This window comes from Cloeon dipterum, chromosome 3 (assembly GCF_949628265.1).
Source record: "Cloeon dipterum chromosome 3, ieCloDipt1.1, whole genome shotgun sequence".
Taxonomy (NCBI): Eukaryota; Metazoa; Arthropoda; class Insecta; order Ephemeroptera; family Baetidae; genus Cloeon; species Cloeon dipterum.
In genome coordinates, this window is record NC_088788.1 from 16,715,069 (window position 1) to 16,729,742 (window position 14,674).

The window sequence follows — 14,674 nt, forward strand, 5'->3', positions numbered from 1 at the left end:
GTACGTAATAACCGCTTGGAACAGCATTTTTTAAAATCAGTAAAGTATTAACGAGCAGCCACTTACGTTAGTCTTATATCAAATCTAAATCGCTAAACGACATGACAATAGTCAGACTAAAAAGAAAAAAATACAAATCAGCAACAACACTCACAGCGATAAAGAATAATGAGTTTTAACGTGACAGCGCCTTTGTTGTTCTTGCGTGAACGTGACAAAACAATTTTTTCCTAATTAAACCTTAATCTTTCAATAATTTTAAGATTTATCTATTTTTGGGTTTAAATGACCACATTAAAACAGTCTAAACACGAGAAATTAAATACTGTTTGTTAATAAAGTTGATTTTTTCCCTAGAATCTAATAGGTTAATTATAGTATTCTGAATAAGTTTTGTACTGCGTGGAACATACTCTTAATTTGTTTGACAAAATAAAAATGGAAATAACAAACAGTTGCTCAGATTCTGTTTAGTAAACACATTCGCACAAATTAATTTTCAAACACCGACTGTTTGGTTGATCCAATTGCGGTAGGCGGAGACCTCGGTGTAGACACCAGGGTAGTAGATGGTGCCGCAGCCTCTGCCCCAAGACACCAACCCTCTCAGCTCGCCGTTGAAAAAGAGAGGCCCGCCGTCGTCGCCCTCGCACGCATCAATGCCTCCCATGGGCACCCCGGCGCACATCTGATTAGGGGCAATTCCTCCAGACCATTCGTAGTTTCTGTTGCACTCTTCCTTGGATACGACAAACAAGTCTCCCTTCAAAAGGACATCAGACGCCTGCCCTCCACCACCCACCTGTTCGATGGGAAATTGATTAAATTGTTAATTCATTTTAAATGTAAACATAAAATTAATTGTATTTTTTGTTTGACAGGGTATTCCAAAGAACATTTGATCAAATTAATTTTTAATGAGAGAATGTGAATATTTTGGACAAAAAATAAATCGGCAAGATCAGGAAATAATGTTAGTATTGCAAGAAAATAACTCACCGCAGTGCTTCCCCATCCTGAGACGGTCATGACTATTTCCGGCACAGATTCGGCGCCTTGGGCGGGCAACGTAACGGGCTGCGTTCCACCGGCGAATTTGAAGGGTGGGTCCACCTTCCAGATGGCAATGTCGTTCTCGTAAGTGTAAGGCTCGAACAGTTCGTGGACGATGATCTCGGTGACGTTGTGAATTGTGCCAGGAGTGGCCCATTCCTCAGTGCCGGCCACTACTTGGAAGTAGCTCGGCGGATAACCATTACTGAAAATTATGATATTTTTTGTTTATTTATGAAAACCAGTATTATTGGGCGAATTGGAAACGAGCCAGGTAAAATATTAAGAGAAGGGGAAATCCATAAAGCGAGAAAGAGGAGAGAAAAGTCAAATAATTTACTATTCTGTGACGTGAGCTGCAGTGATGATGTAGTTCTTCGAGATGATGCTGCCACCGCAGTAGTGCAGCCCTTCATAGAACTTAATGGACACTTGCCACGGAATTTCATGCTTCTTGACCACAGTACCGCCCACGATCCTATTCCCTGACCTGGAAAGTTCCGATTTGCCTGGCAGCCTTGAAGGGCTACCTACAAGATGAGCACAGATTTTGCAGTTAATATCAGTAACAGTTTTCTAAACTATTCGATTTACATAAAAGCTTTCATAGCTAAAATATAATAAAAAAAACATATGCTATATAGGAAGAGAAAGCTTACCGAGGACGAGAACGGAGCAAGCTAGAATAATTGTGACCGTTTTGAGCAGCATGATGTATGATATAAATAATCTCTCTGAGCCACTATTTTATACATCAAATCTTTATCGAAGTACTGCATGACTGGCTGGACTTTAAAAAATTGCTAATCATCCGCTCAATCAACTTTCCCAATGACAACAAATTTTTGCGTTTTGTCGTGACTACGCTCTTTTGTGCCTTATTTCCTACAATACATTTGTAAAAAAAACAAGTTAAAAAGATTGATTCCCAAAATTTTCTTAAAAAAATAGACTTAAAAATTTTCAATCTCTCAGATGTATGGAAATCAGAGCTATTTACAGAAAGGGCTGTGAAATTGAGACAGTTGTTTTTTTCTGAGCTTGTAATTATTGCGGTACCATTAAAATAGCAAAGAATCATGCAGTTTTCAGCCATTAGAATATCACCTAAAGCTTCAAAAGAGTGTCTGAAAAATTATAAAAGTTCCATCAATTAAGAATTTCAAATTATTATTTTTTGCGTTTGGGAATTCTTCTAACGCGCTTTCATCTTTAGTAGCCCATTTTTTGATTGATGCGTTTGCATCAAAACAGTTTTTCAATTAAAAAAGTAGGATTATATAGTTGCTATTGTTAGACTCGTTGAAATACAGTCAGACCTGTCCTCGTTTTGGTTAAAAATATTATTAAGAACAGTTTTCATTTCCATTTGGGTAAAATTCTAGCAAATAATATACTGTTATATATTTTCGTTAATTTTCAAATAATTAACACTTCATTCCAGCATGGAAAAATCAAAGCCTTGTTCGTTTTGATGGTATTCTGAGAAGTATTTTATAGCCAATATAAGGATGATTTTTAATAGCATTTGGAGATTTAAAAGTTTTCAATTCTTTTATACTCAAAAAGGTAGACAAATTGCATTACGTTTTCTTTGGTACCATTTTTCAGAGGAAATAGTATCACACATGTCAAAAGCGATCAAGATGACGAAAAGAAAACACGTTAATTTCTTTACATTTACTGATGCATATTTTTATTTAGACACCAGTGTTGAGGTTAATCCAATCGCGGTACGCGGAAACCTCGGTGTAGACACCAGGGAATCCGGCCCAGGCGCAGCCGTTGCCCCAGGAAACAATGCCACGCAGCTCGCCATTGCGGAAGAGGGGTCCGCCAGAGTCGCCCTGGCACGAGTCGGCGCCACCCGCGGCCTCACCAGCGCAGATCTGGTTCGGGGGGATGCCTCCGTAGGCGGCATAGTTGCTGCTGCACTCGGTCTTGGACACGATCGGCACGTCCACCTTCAAAAGGTCGGGAGATGCGGATCCTCCATACTGAAGAAAATGTTCATGAGTGATTTTTTAAAAAACGATAAAAATGTAATGCAATATTTAATTTTCCTAAAATCAAAGAGAAAAACACAAGCAAGACAAGTGCAATTCTAATCAATTTATGTATAATTTGAAGCGTAAAGGGTGTTTGCTAATTTTTCATGGTTCGGCAAAATGGTATTGACAAAAATTATGTTATCATGTTTTCTTCGAAAATTTTTGTACATAACTGGATTTTTTCAGAGCAGTTTTAGTTTCTTAAAACAATTAATTCCAATTTTCCTCGTTTGAAAAAAGAACTGGACACATTTGGAAAAAGGGTATACGAATTTTGGAATTAATGCTTAATTGCCACGTAATTTTTTTTCTCAATTTTCAGAGACTTTCTTTTAAATAAAATTTCATTAGAATTATTTTTTGAATTTGCAAGCCTTGGATTTATAATTTATAATTACTGTTTTAATTAAAAATCTTTCAATTTTCAGACATAATTTTGGTGGGATATGGGTAAATTTTGATTATATTTTTCCTTTGTAATTCGGAAAACCCCAGCTCGATATTAAACCGCAAAATCTGCTAATTTTCATAGAGAAATCGCTCCATCTCTGAATTTGTGAATATTTGTCATTTGAAATATTTTTAAACCTAATTAATAGTTAAATTGAAATGAAAAATCATTACTCTGGGAAGAACTTACTGAGGTGGTGCCCCATCCCGAGACGGTCATTCTGGATCCCGCCGTGGATTCGGTGCCCTGAGCAGGCAGCTGCACGGCATCAGTGTTGGTGTCGAACACGAAGGGAGGGTCCACTCTCCAGAGGGAAATGTCATTCTCGTTGGTGTTCGAGTTCCAGTCGGCGGTGATGATCTCAACGACGCTGTGAATCGTGCCAGGGCTGGCTGACTGCAGGGTGCCAGCCACCACTTGGTAGTACGATGGACGATTCCTGCACAAGCATACAATGATCAAATGAAAGAGTAGAAAATAAAAAGATGAATTCCTTCATTAAATCAACAATTTTCTGAAACCCGATAAAAATTCAAAATTCTTAGTAATTTGAAACCGATCAGATAGATATCTTCAATTATCAGCACCGGTGATCACTTAGGATAATTATTGTTTAGTCATGTCTGCATTGAAATTGTTGTGATATGCGGGAATATGTCAATAATTTGCTTACTCAGAGCAATGGGCGGCCGTGACGATGAAATCGTTGGAGATGATGGAGCCGCCGCACATGTGGAAGCCTCCGATGTTGGTCTGGATGGACACCTGCCACGGGATTTCACCCGCTCTGGCCGGAGAACCGCCAACAATCTTGTCGCCTGCCTTGAACAGCTTGGCGCCTTGCAGCCTGGACGTGCCAGCTGATGAAATAATTTTTTGGTTACTCAGAAAAATTTTAACCAAATTTAAGATTCAATCAGAATTGGCCCATTTTTTTAAGAATAAAAAATAGCATCAGGGTCTAACGATTTAATAAAAAATTTAAACGTTACACTACATTTCTAAAACAAATGAGTATTATTTAAGGCAATCACACCTAAGGCTAAAGTGGCACATGCCAGAACTACTACTACTTTGAACAGCATTTTAAATTAAAATCGCAAATCTGTACTCTATAGTCTGCTTTTTATGGTCGAACACTATCATAAATGTCACTGAGATTAATGGATTTATCTCTTTTGAGAGGTGTGGCGAAACTACTGTAGCCTTAAATTACAAGCAGATCAAAATCAAGATAAGATTGAAGATATAAATCTGCTGATGTTATGAGAAAAACTGAAGAGGAATAATATATAATACTTCATTGAACACACCTCACATTGGAATAAAAGTTTGAAGAATTTGGTGGGATAGCTCCGCAAACATAATGAGGAAATTATTTTAGCCTTACAAAAGCTTTGTGCTTAAAAGAAAGGGAATTTATGAAACGGCAAAAAAGAAATACACTCGCAGGAAAATTTATAATGCAAAGCTATTTTAAAAATATTTCCTTTTAAGTGATTAATAAATTACTTTGGGTAAGGAACTTTTTGAAATTCGTCGGATCGGAATGTAAAATCAAATGACCAATAATTTCAATTAATTTTTATTAATAATAAAGAGCAAGCTACATGACAAAAATTTCAAATAATGTAGATCGAGTAAAGGTTTTCCCGGATCCCCCATATTGGCCGTAAAAAAAGCAAAGCTCCCCATCCAATAAAAAGTAGTGCTAATATCTATTCCATCCTGAGAAGTAATTTTTAGTGCAGTGCTGCGCGAGTCTTGTTCTCTGAAGTTGTCCTTAGTTGGTGTTTAGTCGGATCCAGTCGGTGAAAGCGGAGGCTTTGGTGTAGATGCCGGGGTAGCCTGGCTGCGCGCAGCCGTTGCCCCACGACGAGATGCCGTGCAGGGCGCCCTCGCGGAAGAGCGGGCCCCCCGAGTCTCCCGTACACGCGTCAGCGCCCCCGTCCGCGAATCCGGCGCAGATTTGACTTGGGAACACACCCCCGTATGCTTGGTACGCGGTGTCGCAATCGGACACCGGCACCACCGGCACATCCACTCTCAGCAGGTCGCTTGATTCTGACCCTCCTGTCTGTAAAAAATTAAATTATTTGATTTCGTTAGAATTTCATTTAAAAAAGATACTCTCAAAACAGTCACATTAGTAGTAACTGTGGCAAACACGCAGATTTACAGTTACTCGAAAATATTAGAAAAATACATTTTAAACGGCTCATAAAAACAGTAAATTTTCAGAACACAAATTTTGATAGTACATTTTTGAATCCCCCGGTTGTGAAAGCCCCCTATAAAAGTTGCCAGCGGTTACTTTTGATTATAACACAGTTCCACTGCGGCTTCAGACTCAATCCTCCCGCTGTACATATTCTGCTCATAAATTGATTTCTTGTGATGTGCTGAAAACTAAAGTCAGTCCAGCCAATCGCCGTAGGATTGTCAAGAATTACTTTTTCATTTCAAAAAATTGTTTGAAGGGCTTTCGTAAATGGTTAATTGCGTTTGAAAAATATGTATAAACATTATAAAGGAGTCTAATCTACTTAAATAATTTTTAGCACTCTGCCAAATGCTGAAATTAAAATATTTTTACTTTCTTAAGAGTTGGGAATTTTAACGATGGACAATTCATTTCTGGGAATCTGATTTATTTTGGAGTATCAATAGAGCACCAAATATGCAATTTTTAGGATCTTCAGAAATTTTTAAATTGTCTAAAACCATCTTTACAATCCGAAGCTATCAAATCTATCTTTATTACCTATGAACTCGCTACAAAAACTAAAGACCATTCACACATGTGGGGAGGGTATAAATGGTTGTTTAGAAATTTGTCCGATTAGTCTGGAAATTGTCCAAAAAATGGAACATTTCGAAAGATAATGTATCCAAAACGGATTTTATCCGGATGAAAAAAATTGTACGAAAATTGTATTTATTAATCAAAGCTTTTTCTATTTTCAATGCTAATCAGTTCATCAAATAGCAGTAAAAAAATTAAATAAATTCCTGACTTAACCGTCATAAAAATATTTAACATTAATCCCAACCTTTTATGGAGTGTTTGTGTAATTAAAAAAAATTAATTCAACTTACGGAGGTGGCGCCCCAGCCAGAGACCGTAAGGAGGGTGAAGTCTGGCGTTTCTGTGCCCTGTTCGAGCAGAGCGATCGGCGCCGTGGCGGTGCCCCAAACAAACGGCGGTGTCACCTGCCACACGGCGATGTCGTTCTCAAAGGTGTCCGCGTTCCACTCCTCGTGCTGCATGATGCTGACGACGGTGTGCATCGTGCCTCCGCTCGACAGCCGCACGCTGCCTGACACCACTGTGTAAGCATCCGCCGGAAAACTGCCAAAATTAATATGGAAATCATTTTGTTCCAAATTCTGAAAAGCACTATGCAGTCTTTGATTTAAAATAATAGTTCAAAGATAAAAAAGAAGCAAGATTTGATTTTTTTTTCTATTTTCGATTTTTGTCTACACTTTTTGTGCAGAAGCGATTTTTTTGCTATGTAATAGATGCTAACATCTATCATGGGCGAAATTCAGTAGATAATTCGTCTAATTTGGCTGGACTTGAACAGCCTAACTTTTATTTTCCAAAATGTGTCATTTGCGGCTCAGTACGGCAAGAGATTACATTGTAATTAAACGTTTTTGCAATATAACTATGTGCTAGTATGTATGCCTTTTCTTGCTGTATTTTCTTTTAATTCTTTAATTTTATGTAATGACATGCAAGAATAAACAAGTATATATTATGTATTTATACGTTTATACCCATAATTGAAAAAAGAACCCAAAAATATGAATATATTTCACTGCACTTGAGTTTCAACCAAATTTGTATTCCAAAGCATAACTTCAAGTAGTATATCTCTGCAAGTGGTTCTGGTAATTGGACGTTGGTTTTCGAGAAATCCAGCTAACAAAATTATCAGATAAGGAGTGGATTGATTCGAGTTAAAGCCATATTTGGAATTAACATTTAAGATAATTACTCTGAGCAGTGCGCAGCGGTGACGATCCAGTTTTCGTTTACGATGGATCCGCCGCAGGTGAGCTGGCTAAAGAGGAGAATTCCAACTTGCCAGGTGATTTCTCCCTCGGCTGCGATACTTCCATTAACGATTCTCTCAGCAGCTACCAATATTACGTTAGATGCTTTGGAATAAAATTAAATTATGCACTACTCTAACCCAAATTGTTGCACAAGCAGCCTAGAACAATGAGCGCTACTCCTCGCAGCATCCTGGTGTTTGTTTTTATCGTGGTCGAGCGGTTTTTGGCTATCCGAGACAGTCAAGGTTCTTGATTACTCAGTTATCACTCCTACAAGGTCTTTAGTGCCTGCCGAATGAGATAAACGGTGCGAGTGGACACGTAAAAGGGTTCTCTTAATTGTTTAGATAGCTATTTTATATCTCATCTTTCATATAGACAAATTAAAAATTTTCTGAACATGTCACACACTTTTAGGTCGCTTTTATTTTTGTTGTATGTTCTTTAATAATGAACAAATGGATCCATTTTTTTTACTCCATGAAAGAAAATTAAAAAGACGAATTATTCTTTATTGATAATATAGCATCAGGTTTTTGGGAAATTTTTTAACATTGCTAAGAAATTTAGTGCATGAATATTTGAAATGAAATCGTTTTTTTTTTGCTAGTATATAATATTTGAGATAAATAATTTTTAGGTTCCAAATTCGCAATTTGAACATTTTGATTTCAGTAATTGGACTGTTTAGTTGATTTAAATGACCTAATTTGTGTTCATTTGATGGTTTCGCAACGATTATAAGCTCAAAAGGAAATAACCAATCGTCAAAATATGAAATCCTCGTCATTTTGATTTATTTTCAACTGATGTAAATGATGGGCTTATATAATTATTTCATAGCACTGATGATGTTTCAATAATTTTTTGAACTGGCTCATTTCAGTGAAAGAGAAAAACTATCATCCCTGAACATTTTTTGTGTCCTGGTAAATTATTTTCGTTCAGCAATTTTTTTCAGCAGTTAAGAATAATAATATTATTTTATTGTATTTTTTTGGTTTGCAATTTTTGCGTCAAGCTATTTTTTCCTAGAATTCTGAAAAATAGCTATGTTTTCTTTCAGTTTAAAATGAAAAGAATGAAATTTTATATTTTTATGCCAATTTTATTGGTTATTGTCAGATATTTAGACACCAGTGGTGCTGCTGATGAAGTCGCGGTTGGACCAAACGTCGGTGTAGACGCCTGGGAATCCAGCGAAAGCACAGCCATTGCCCCAGGAGACAACGCCAACAACATCGCCGCCACCAGCCAAGAAGAGGGGGCCGCCAGAGTCACCCTGGCAAGAGTCGACGCCACCCTCGGGCACACCGGCGCAGATCTGGTCAGCGGGCACACCACCATAGATGGAGTAGATGCTGTCGCACTCGGCATAGTCGAAGATGGGCACATCGACCTTCAGGAGGACATCAGAGGCGGATCCTCCGAACTGTAAACGCGGCAAACAATTAAGCGATTAGTTTTGGAGTCTCTTCTTAACCCTCTTTCAAATAATTTTATGCTGGATAAGGTTGAAGAAAATAGTCTGTATTTGGCCTGGACAACGAATGGGAATTTTGCTCCTCCTTTCATGTCAATTACAATTCAAGTTAAAATTTTAATTGGGGAAATCTAAATGGAGTCGCCGATCATTTCCAGTTTTTGGGTTCTTGCATTTGCGATATTACAGATCCTATCCTGCTATTTTGTATTCCGAGCGTAAAAATATGTATTATTTATTTTACTCACTGACAACCAAAATCAGTTCGACCATTTGCGGCAGAAACGACAGAAAAAATACATTTCCTCTTAAAGAATGTTTGTTGCGTTTCTACCGTGATTAGCCAAACCGTTTTTGGTTTCCAGTCCGTCTAATGAAATTTTTAATGCCATTAATTGAATCTGAAATCACAGTGGAAAGCAGCCGCAAATTGTGAAATAATGTCATCTGTTGGCAACACTAAGGAACTTTCACGATTGGGTGTAAAAGCAGGGGCTTTTCTGGAAATGTGAAAAGTGAATTTGCGACTCACGGAGGTGGTGCCCCATCCAGAGACGGTGGTCAGAGTGCCAGTAGAGGGGGTCGAGGAAGCCAAAGTGGCAGGCTGGGTGTCGCTATTCCAGGTGATGGGAGAGTCAACCCTCCAGACGGCGATGTCTCCAGAAGAGGTGCTGGGGTTGTAGGCGGGGTTGCTGACGATCTCAGCAACATTGAGGGTCTGTCCGGGTCTGGCGTTCTCCAGAGTGCCGACAATGACACGCACTTGGGAGGGGACTTGGTCACTGCGTTATCAGAATTTCTTGCGTTAGCAAATTCGATAGGTTCACCTTTAAGTTGATAAGTTGATCGGTTGCATTCTGAACCAATCGGCATAATACATATTTTCGCATCTCCAGTTTTCGGGGGTTTTCGGAGAGAATCATGAGACCAGGAAAAGTCTGGTTTTTAAAAATGTACCTAATTGTTCTCTTACAACTACGATAATGTGCACTTTAGAGACATAGAAAAGTTATGCAATTCAAAGTACTTAAAACGAAAAATCAAAAGCTTTTTAAAAAATTTAACTGACGAAAAGCCAGCACAAAATTTTGAAACTAAAATTACTCAAAACGATTTATAAGAAATGCCCCCAAATCTATAATTTATATCAAATGATAATGTTTTCCAGGTTTTATAGTCGTGGAAAGTGGGATTAGTGTTTTTAATTCTTCCAAACCCTGTCGTAAAATTGCTAGGCTGTCTAAATTTCCGAAAAAAGCCAACATGAATATTTTTGCCAAAACTTGCCGGCGAAACGACTTGGAAATTAAAAACGTTTTTCTTACGAGCAGTGAGCAGCAGTGACGATCCATTCCTCAGAGATGATGAAACCTCCGCAGAAGGGGAATCCGTCAGTGTACTGCAGGGACACCTGCCAGGGGATTTCTCCAGCGGCGGCAGGGGAGCCTCCGACGATCTTGCCGGTGGTCCTGAAGAGCTGGGGGCCGGTGAGTTTGCGAACTCCGCCTGAATTCAAGAGTTGAGTTGAAAAAGGAGTGAGTAGAAAAACGAGCAGATTTACCCAAGGCGAGAGTTGCGCAGGCCAGAACGATAACCAACTTGGCGTTCATGTTGAGTGCCGAATCCAAATTTTCGTCGCCTTTTATATTGTGGCGATCGCTCATTATCAACGCAGATTTCCACATTCGACTTTGATCGGTCTGATTTTCGTTTAAAAGAAAATTCCCAAAAGATAAAATTTAAGCAGTAAAGCTCGTCTGACCGTGAATTCAATTATTTAACAATCAGTGAAAATATTTCAGGAATAATTAATGTGTATATGAAAAAAGTCGCCATCAAAATACAATAAGTATATTAAATATACTTATTGTGATGGCGACTTAAATTTTAAGCTTTATGTAATATTTATTTTGAAAAAATCCAACTGTGTGGTTTTTTAAAAATCACATTTTTTAAATGGATTTCACCGCCCCAACCACCATGGATTTCAAAGATTAAGAAAAATAGAGACGAAATATTAAGACTCCAATTCACTTGATCTCAGTAACAAGAATTGTATTTATTTTTAGTTTAGCATTATGATTTTTTTCATCATCAATTATGTTGAAATTTCAAGAACCTGCACACTTTTGATCATATAACCTTTTTGATTCGAATCAATCATCCACACAAGTGTCATTGATAGCGATCTCAAGCTCTCAAAAAGCTGAGCATGCTTGTATCGGTAGACAGATTTTTGCTTATCGTAATTTAAACTATTGTTTTTGTGACTGAGTGTTTCGAATAAAAGCAATCAGCATATAAGTCTCTTGTGAAATATTGAAATCTTAAATTTGCTTGACGTGTTGAAAGCTAACCAATAAAAACACCCATTGTGGTATGGCTGACCTATAGTACTAATAAGAGATTGCTTATACCAGAACAAGCTGGTTAATTCCGTGTAAGTACGACACGCCGTTTTGTGAAACCATTGGATTTTAACTAGAGAAATAATTGACGTGAAGAAGTTATGTGTTTTAAATGAGGATTTGTATTTAATTTGAAACGGGAATCCTCTCTGAAACATTTTTCTTTAACAAAGCTACAACATGAACACAATTGCGATGAATGTGAGATCCTTAAAGTGGTGGAAGCGTAGCAAAATGTGGAAAAATAATTTTAATCAGTAACCTCAAATAAGCGATGAATGTTGAATATTTTCTCATAGGTTGCCATTAAAGTATCTTTCGATTGATTCGATTTCTCTCATCGTTATCTATCCAGCGTTGTGTGAATTATGAGGCAAATTTAGCTTCTGGCGAAAAAGTCGTGAATTTCAACAAGGAGACAGTGCTCGCCGCTAAATTAGCACGCAAGCTTTATTGCCTATTTTCTCAGAAATTTAGAAAATAAATTAAGGAAATTTTAGTTTGGGTCAAATTGCATGAAATATTTTTCAGCATTCTGCAGCACATCATGGAGATTTGACAATTGAATAAAAATTACAAGTATTTTTATTAATGCATTTTATTTTCTCTACAGAAAAGTAGAATAAATTCCTCTATATACAACAAAGTTATGGCTGAAGATCACGCCATAAAAAGTGTTCATAAAATACATTTCGAATGTACACACTGGAAGAGTAAAAGTATTAAAACTACCCCAGACAAGGGGCTGGAAGATCAAGTGTGTCACAAAACCGTCTAAAAAATTACGTTTGAATATGAATCTTCTCATGTCACAAAATATCCAGTAATTCGTAGTTTATGCATAATTATACACACAACCTCGCAGCATAAAATCGATTTGATATTTTAACACGGAATGGCACGATTTAAAATGGGAGAGTAAATTTATATGTTTATAAAATTTCGTTGCAAGTGTTCCTTGATAATCATGCTAGATTCAGTTCACGTTATTTTGTTTTGCTATAGAATATTGCAGCAAATCGGTCATCAAAGTAAGTAGTCTAGTATAGTTGTGAACTGAACGTCGTCGAACATAAGTATTGCGTGGAGGAGAGTAGTATTTTATTTTGTACGTTGGATATTGTATTGGAGTGTAATCCAATTTCAGACTGCGTGTCCCTGTGTGTTTTTCGAATAGCAATTAAAAGGTTGTCTGATTGCTGAACACGTATTCTCCGAGAGACAGACAGTTATACAGATTATAAAACGATGATTTGCTATCAGTATCACAGACTACCTGTTCATGGCACTTGAAAATTTTGTTACAAACCATGATCAAGAAATTTTACATTAGTTTTCTCTCTGACACTTAATAAAATTAACGAAACGGCCCTGCCGCGAAAGCAAGGGCCAAAACACCACTCACGCCGCACAATAAGACTTGCAATTATTCCGGTTCGACGCGCCAAAAAGGTCTATTCAAAACTGGCTAAGATTCGTGTGTAAAAAAAATCACAAGTCTCACTCGAGAAAATCCACACTGTCTCACATGATCACTGTGTCCGTGTGCGATTTTCTGATTAATAAATGTTGTGGTCCTCTTAAAATGATAAGTCACAGGCACATAGAGTGAAATAAGTCCGGCTCAGACGGTTGTTTCGTTGCGTCTGAGCGGCTTGAGTGGCTGCAGCTCCTTCTGCAGCCGGTCGAAGTCGTTGTAATATTCGTGGTCCGACTCCTCCTCCGACGAGCGCTGCGTCGTGATGTACCTGGGTAGCCCACTGTTGGGCCCCACTAGCGGCAGGCCCACGCAATTGGCGTCCGGCACAACGCCCACGGCGCGCGGAGGGCCCATCGCCCCCGCGGACAAGGTCCCCACCGCCTGGCCGATTATGTACTCAGGGTTGTCCACGCTCGTGATTATCTTTCCCACCATGGGGTTGAAGTCTGGACAGTTGGTGTACATGACGGTGTCTGTAAACGAAAAAAATATATTGTTATTTGCAATGGACATTTGAAATATTTATTTTCTTAATTAAACGTAGCATCTTAACACATCCCTTTTTAGTCAAAGAGGAAAAATTAAAGATATTTGTTTATTACCTGGCAATTTGGTTTCATCCAAAATGTCCATGTAGCCATGATTGCCAGCTGCAATTGCAGAGCTCGATTGAGGAGGCTGAGGCATGAGGTAGTCGTCCTCGTCCAAAGGTAGATCAAGCGTCAGGTTTGTGCCGATTTGCGCTTGGCGGTTCAGCGACATCGCCGAGTCAAAGCAATCATCTAAATCATAAATTGAAAAGTTGTTAAAGGAGCTTGCATGTTTGGAGCTCAACAGGATTAAAAAATGTATCAATTCTGACAGCAAATCTGAGCTCCAAAGGGTAGAAAATCAATGGAATGACACCAAACTCGATGATTTTGAATATGGTTTTCCCTCAGGATCAAATCAAGGTCAGACCCTGACGTAACCATGAGGGTAAAAACATCGAATTCCTTGTCATTTTACCCGTACTTGACCCTGAAGAATTCAAATTTACGCTCAGAATGTTAAAATGTAATAAAGAATTCAATCCAAAAAAACTTACCTTTGTCTGCGAACTTAAGAGAATCGCCGAAGTATTTGCCCTGGCTGGAGGAGTCGTGTCCGCTGAGGCTGGGCGGCATGTGGTGGCGGCTAGGACAGCTTGTCTGGCTGCCCCCATAGCGGAGGGCCTCCCAGTTGGGCGGCAAGGGCGATTCAGCTATGCCGGCGGCAGCGCCGACGATGCCGCTGGCCGCGTGCCACTTCTTGGTCGGTGTGTGCGGCGGTGACGAGCCACTCACCACCGACATTGTGGACGAGGTCGAGTTAGGAGCGGTGCCTCTCGAGTGGCTTGGCTGCAGGTACTCTTCGGCGTCAATTACAGCCTCGGTGCCGCCCAGACCAGACGAAATGTTCTGGATTATTTCGTGCCGGTCTTGCGTTGAGAACGAGGGCAGTCGCATCAGTTTGTCGCCCTGGATCACCAAATACCTGTGGGAAAAATTTGCATTTTTTGAGCAATTCATTCAAAAATTGAGCAAGACACTGAGGGGGAAGAAATTTCTTTGTTGGGGATCCAAGAGATGAAGAGATGAATCAGATATAACTAATGTGCGTGTCTGTTTTATTTTTGGACACCAAACACGCAATTTAAAA

At 38.8% G+C, this 14,674-nt stretch overlaps 4 protein-coding genes across 7 annotated transcripts in view; all 4 read right to left on the reverse strand.

Annotated features, from left to right (window-relative positions):
* Positions 1-450: 450 nt before the first annotated feature.
* Positions 451-1,824, reverse strand: LOC135940073 (trypsin-2-like). Its single transcript, XM_065484746.1, has 4 exons — positions 1,713-1,824; positions 1,394-1,583; positions 1,000-1,258; positions 451-802 (listed from the first exon to the last, which is right to left on the reverse strand). Exons 1-4 carry the CDS (start codon positions 1,762-1,764, stop codon positions 500-502), a joined length of 804 nt encoding a protein of 267 aa, XP_065340818.1. The 5' UTR covers positions 1,765-1,824; the 3' UTR covers positions 451-499.
* A 929-nt stretch (positions 1,825-2,753) lies between these two features.
* On the reverse strand, positions 2,754-7,717 carry LOC135938337 (trypsin-1-like). Its single transcript, XM_065481951.1, has 7 exons — positions 7,563-7,717; positions 6,655-6,907; positions 5,342-5,632; positions 4,592-4,643; positions 4,229-4,415; positions 3,745-3,994; positions 2,754-3,050 (listed from the first exon to the last, which is right to left on the reverse strand). Exons 2-7 carry the CDS (start codon positions 6,844-6,846, stop codon positions 2,754-2,756), a joined length of 1,269 nt encoding a protein of 422 aa, XP_065338023.1. The 5' UTR covers positions 6,847-6,907; positions 7,563-7,717.
* Positions 7,718-8,710: 993 nt separating this feature from the next.
* On the reverse strand, positions 8,711-10,788 carry LOC135940072 (trypsin alpha-3-like). Its single transcript, XM_065484744.1, has 4 exons — positions 10,668-10,788; positions 10,432-10,612; positions 9,639-9,888; positions 8,711-9,055 (listed from the first exon to the last, which is right to left on the reverse strand). Exons 1-4 carry the CDS (start codon positions 10,768-10,770, stop codon positions 8,753-8,755), a joined length of 837 nt encoding a protein of 278 aa, XP_065340816.1. The 5' UTR covers positions 10,771-10,788; the 3' UTR covers positions 8,711-8,752.
* A 1,308-nt stretch (positions 10,789-12,096) lies between these two features.
* The window catches only part of Egfr (epidermal growth factor receptor), a 92,712-nt gene continuing 90,134 nt past the window's right edge, over positions 12,097-14,674 (reverse strand). For all 4 annotated transcript variants that reach the window (XM_065483063.1, XM_065483061.1, XM_065483062.1 and 1 more), the window contains 3 exons: positions 14,082-14,509; positions 13,597-13,776; positions 12,097-13,467 (listed from right to left, as the gene is read on the reverse strand). In XM_065483063.1, coding sequence (XP_065339135.1) covers positions 13,139-13,467; positions 13,597-13,776; positions 14,082-14,509 — 937 coding nt within the window. In that variant the 3' untranslated portion in view covers positions 12,097-13,138. The remainder of the gene's footprint in view (positions 13,468-13,596; positions 13,777-14,081; positions 14,510-14,674) is intronic.

Coding starts and splice junctions, on each gene's coding strand:
- LOC135940073 (XM_065484746.1), bottom strand. CDS start 1,764: ATGCTGCTCAAAACGGTCACAATTATTCTAGCTTGCTCCGTTCTCGTC. Junction 1,584..1,712: donor TTGCTCCGTTCTCGTCCTCG/GTAAGCTTTCTC, acceptor CTCATCTTGTAG/GTAGCCCTTCAAGGCTGCCA. Junction 803..999: donor CAGGATGGGGAAGCACTGCG/GTGAGTTATTTT, acceptor CCCATCGAACAG/GTGGGTGGTGGAGGGCAGGC.
- LOC135940072 (XM_065484744.1), bottom strand. CDS start 10,770: ATGAGCGATCGCCACAATATAAAAGGCGACGAAAATTTGGATTCGGCA. Junction 10,613..10,667: donor CTGCGCAACTCTCGCCTTGG/GTAAATCTGCTC, acceptor TCTTGAATTCAG/GCGGAGTTCGCAAACTCACC. Junction 9,889..10,431: donor GTCACTGCTGCTCACTGCTC/GTAAGAAAAACG, acceptor CTGATAACGCAG/TGACCAAGTCCCCTCCCAAG.
- LOC135938337 (XM_065481951.1), bottom strand. CDS start 6,846: ATGCACACCGTCGTCAGCATCATGCAGCACGAGGAGTGGAACGCGGAC. Junction 5,633..6,654: donor CTGGCTGGGGCGCCACCTCC/GTAAGTTGAATT, acceptor AATTTTTTACAG/ACAGGAGGGTCAGAATCAAG. Junction 3,995..4,228: donor ACGGCCGCCCATTGCTCTGA/GTAAGCAAATTA, acceptor ATGCTTGTGCAG/GAATCGTCCATCGTACTACC.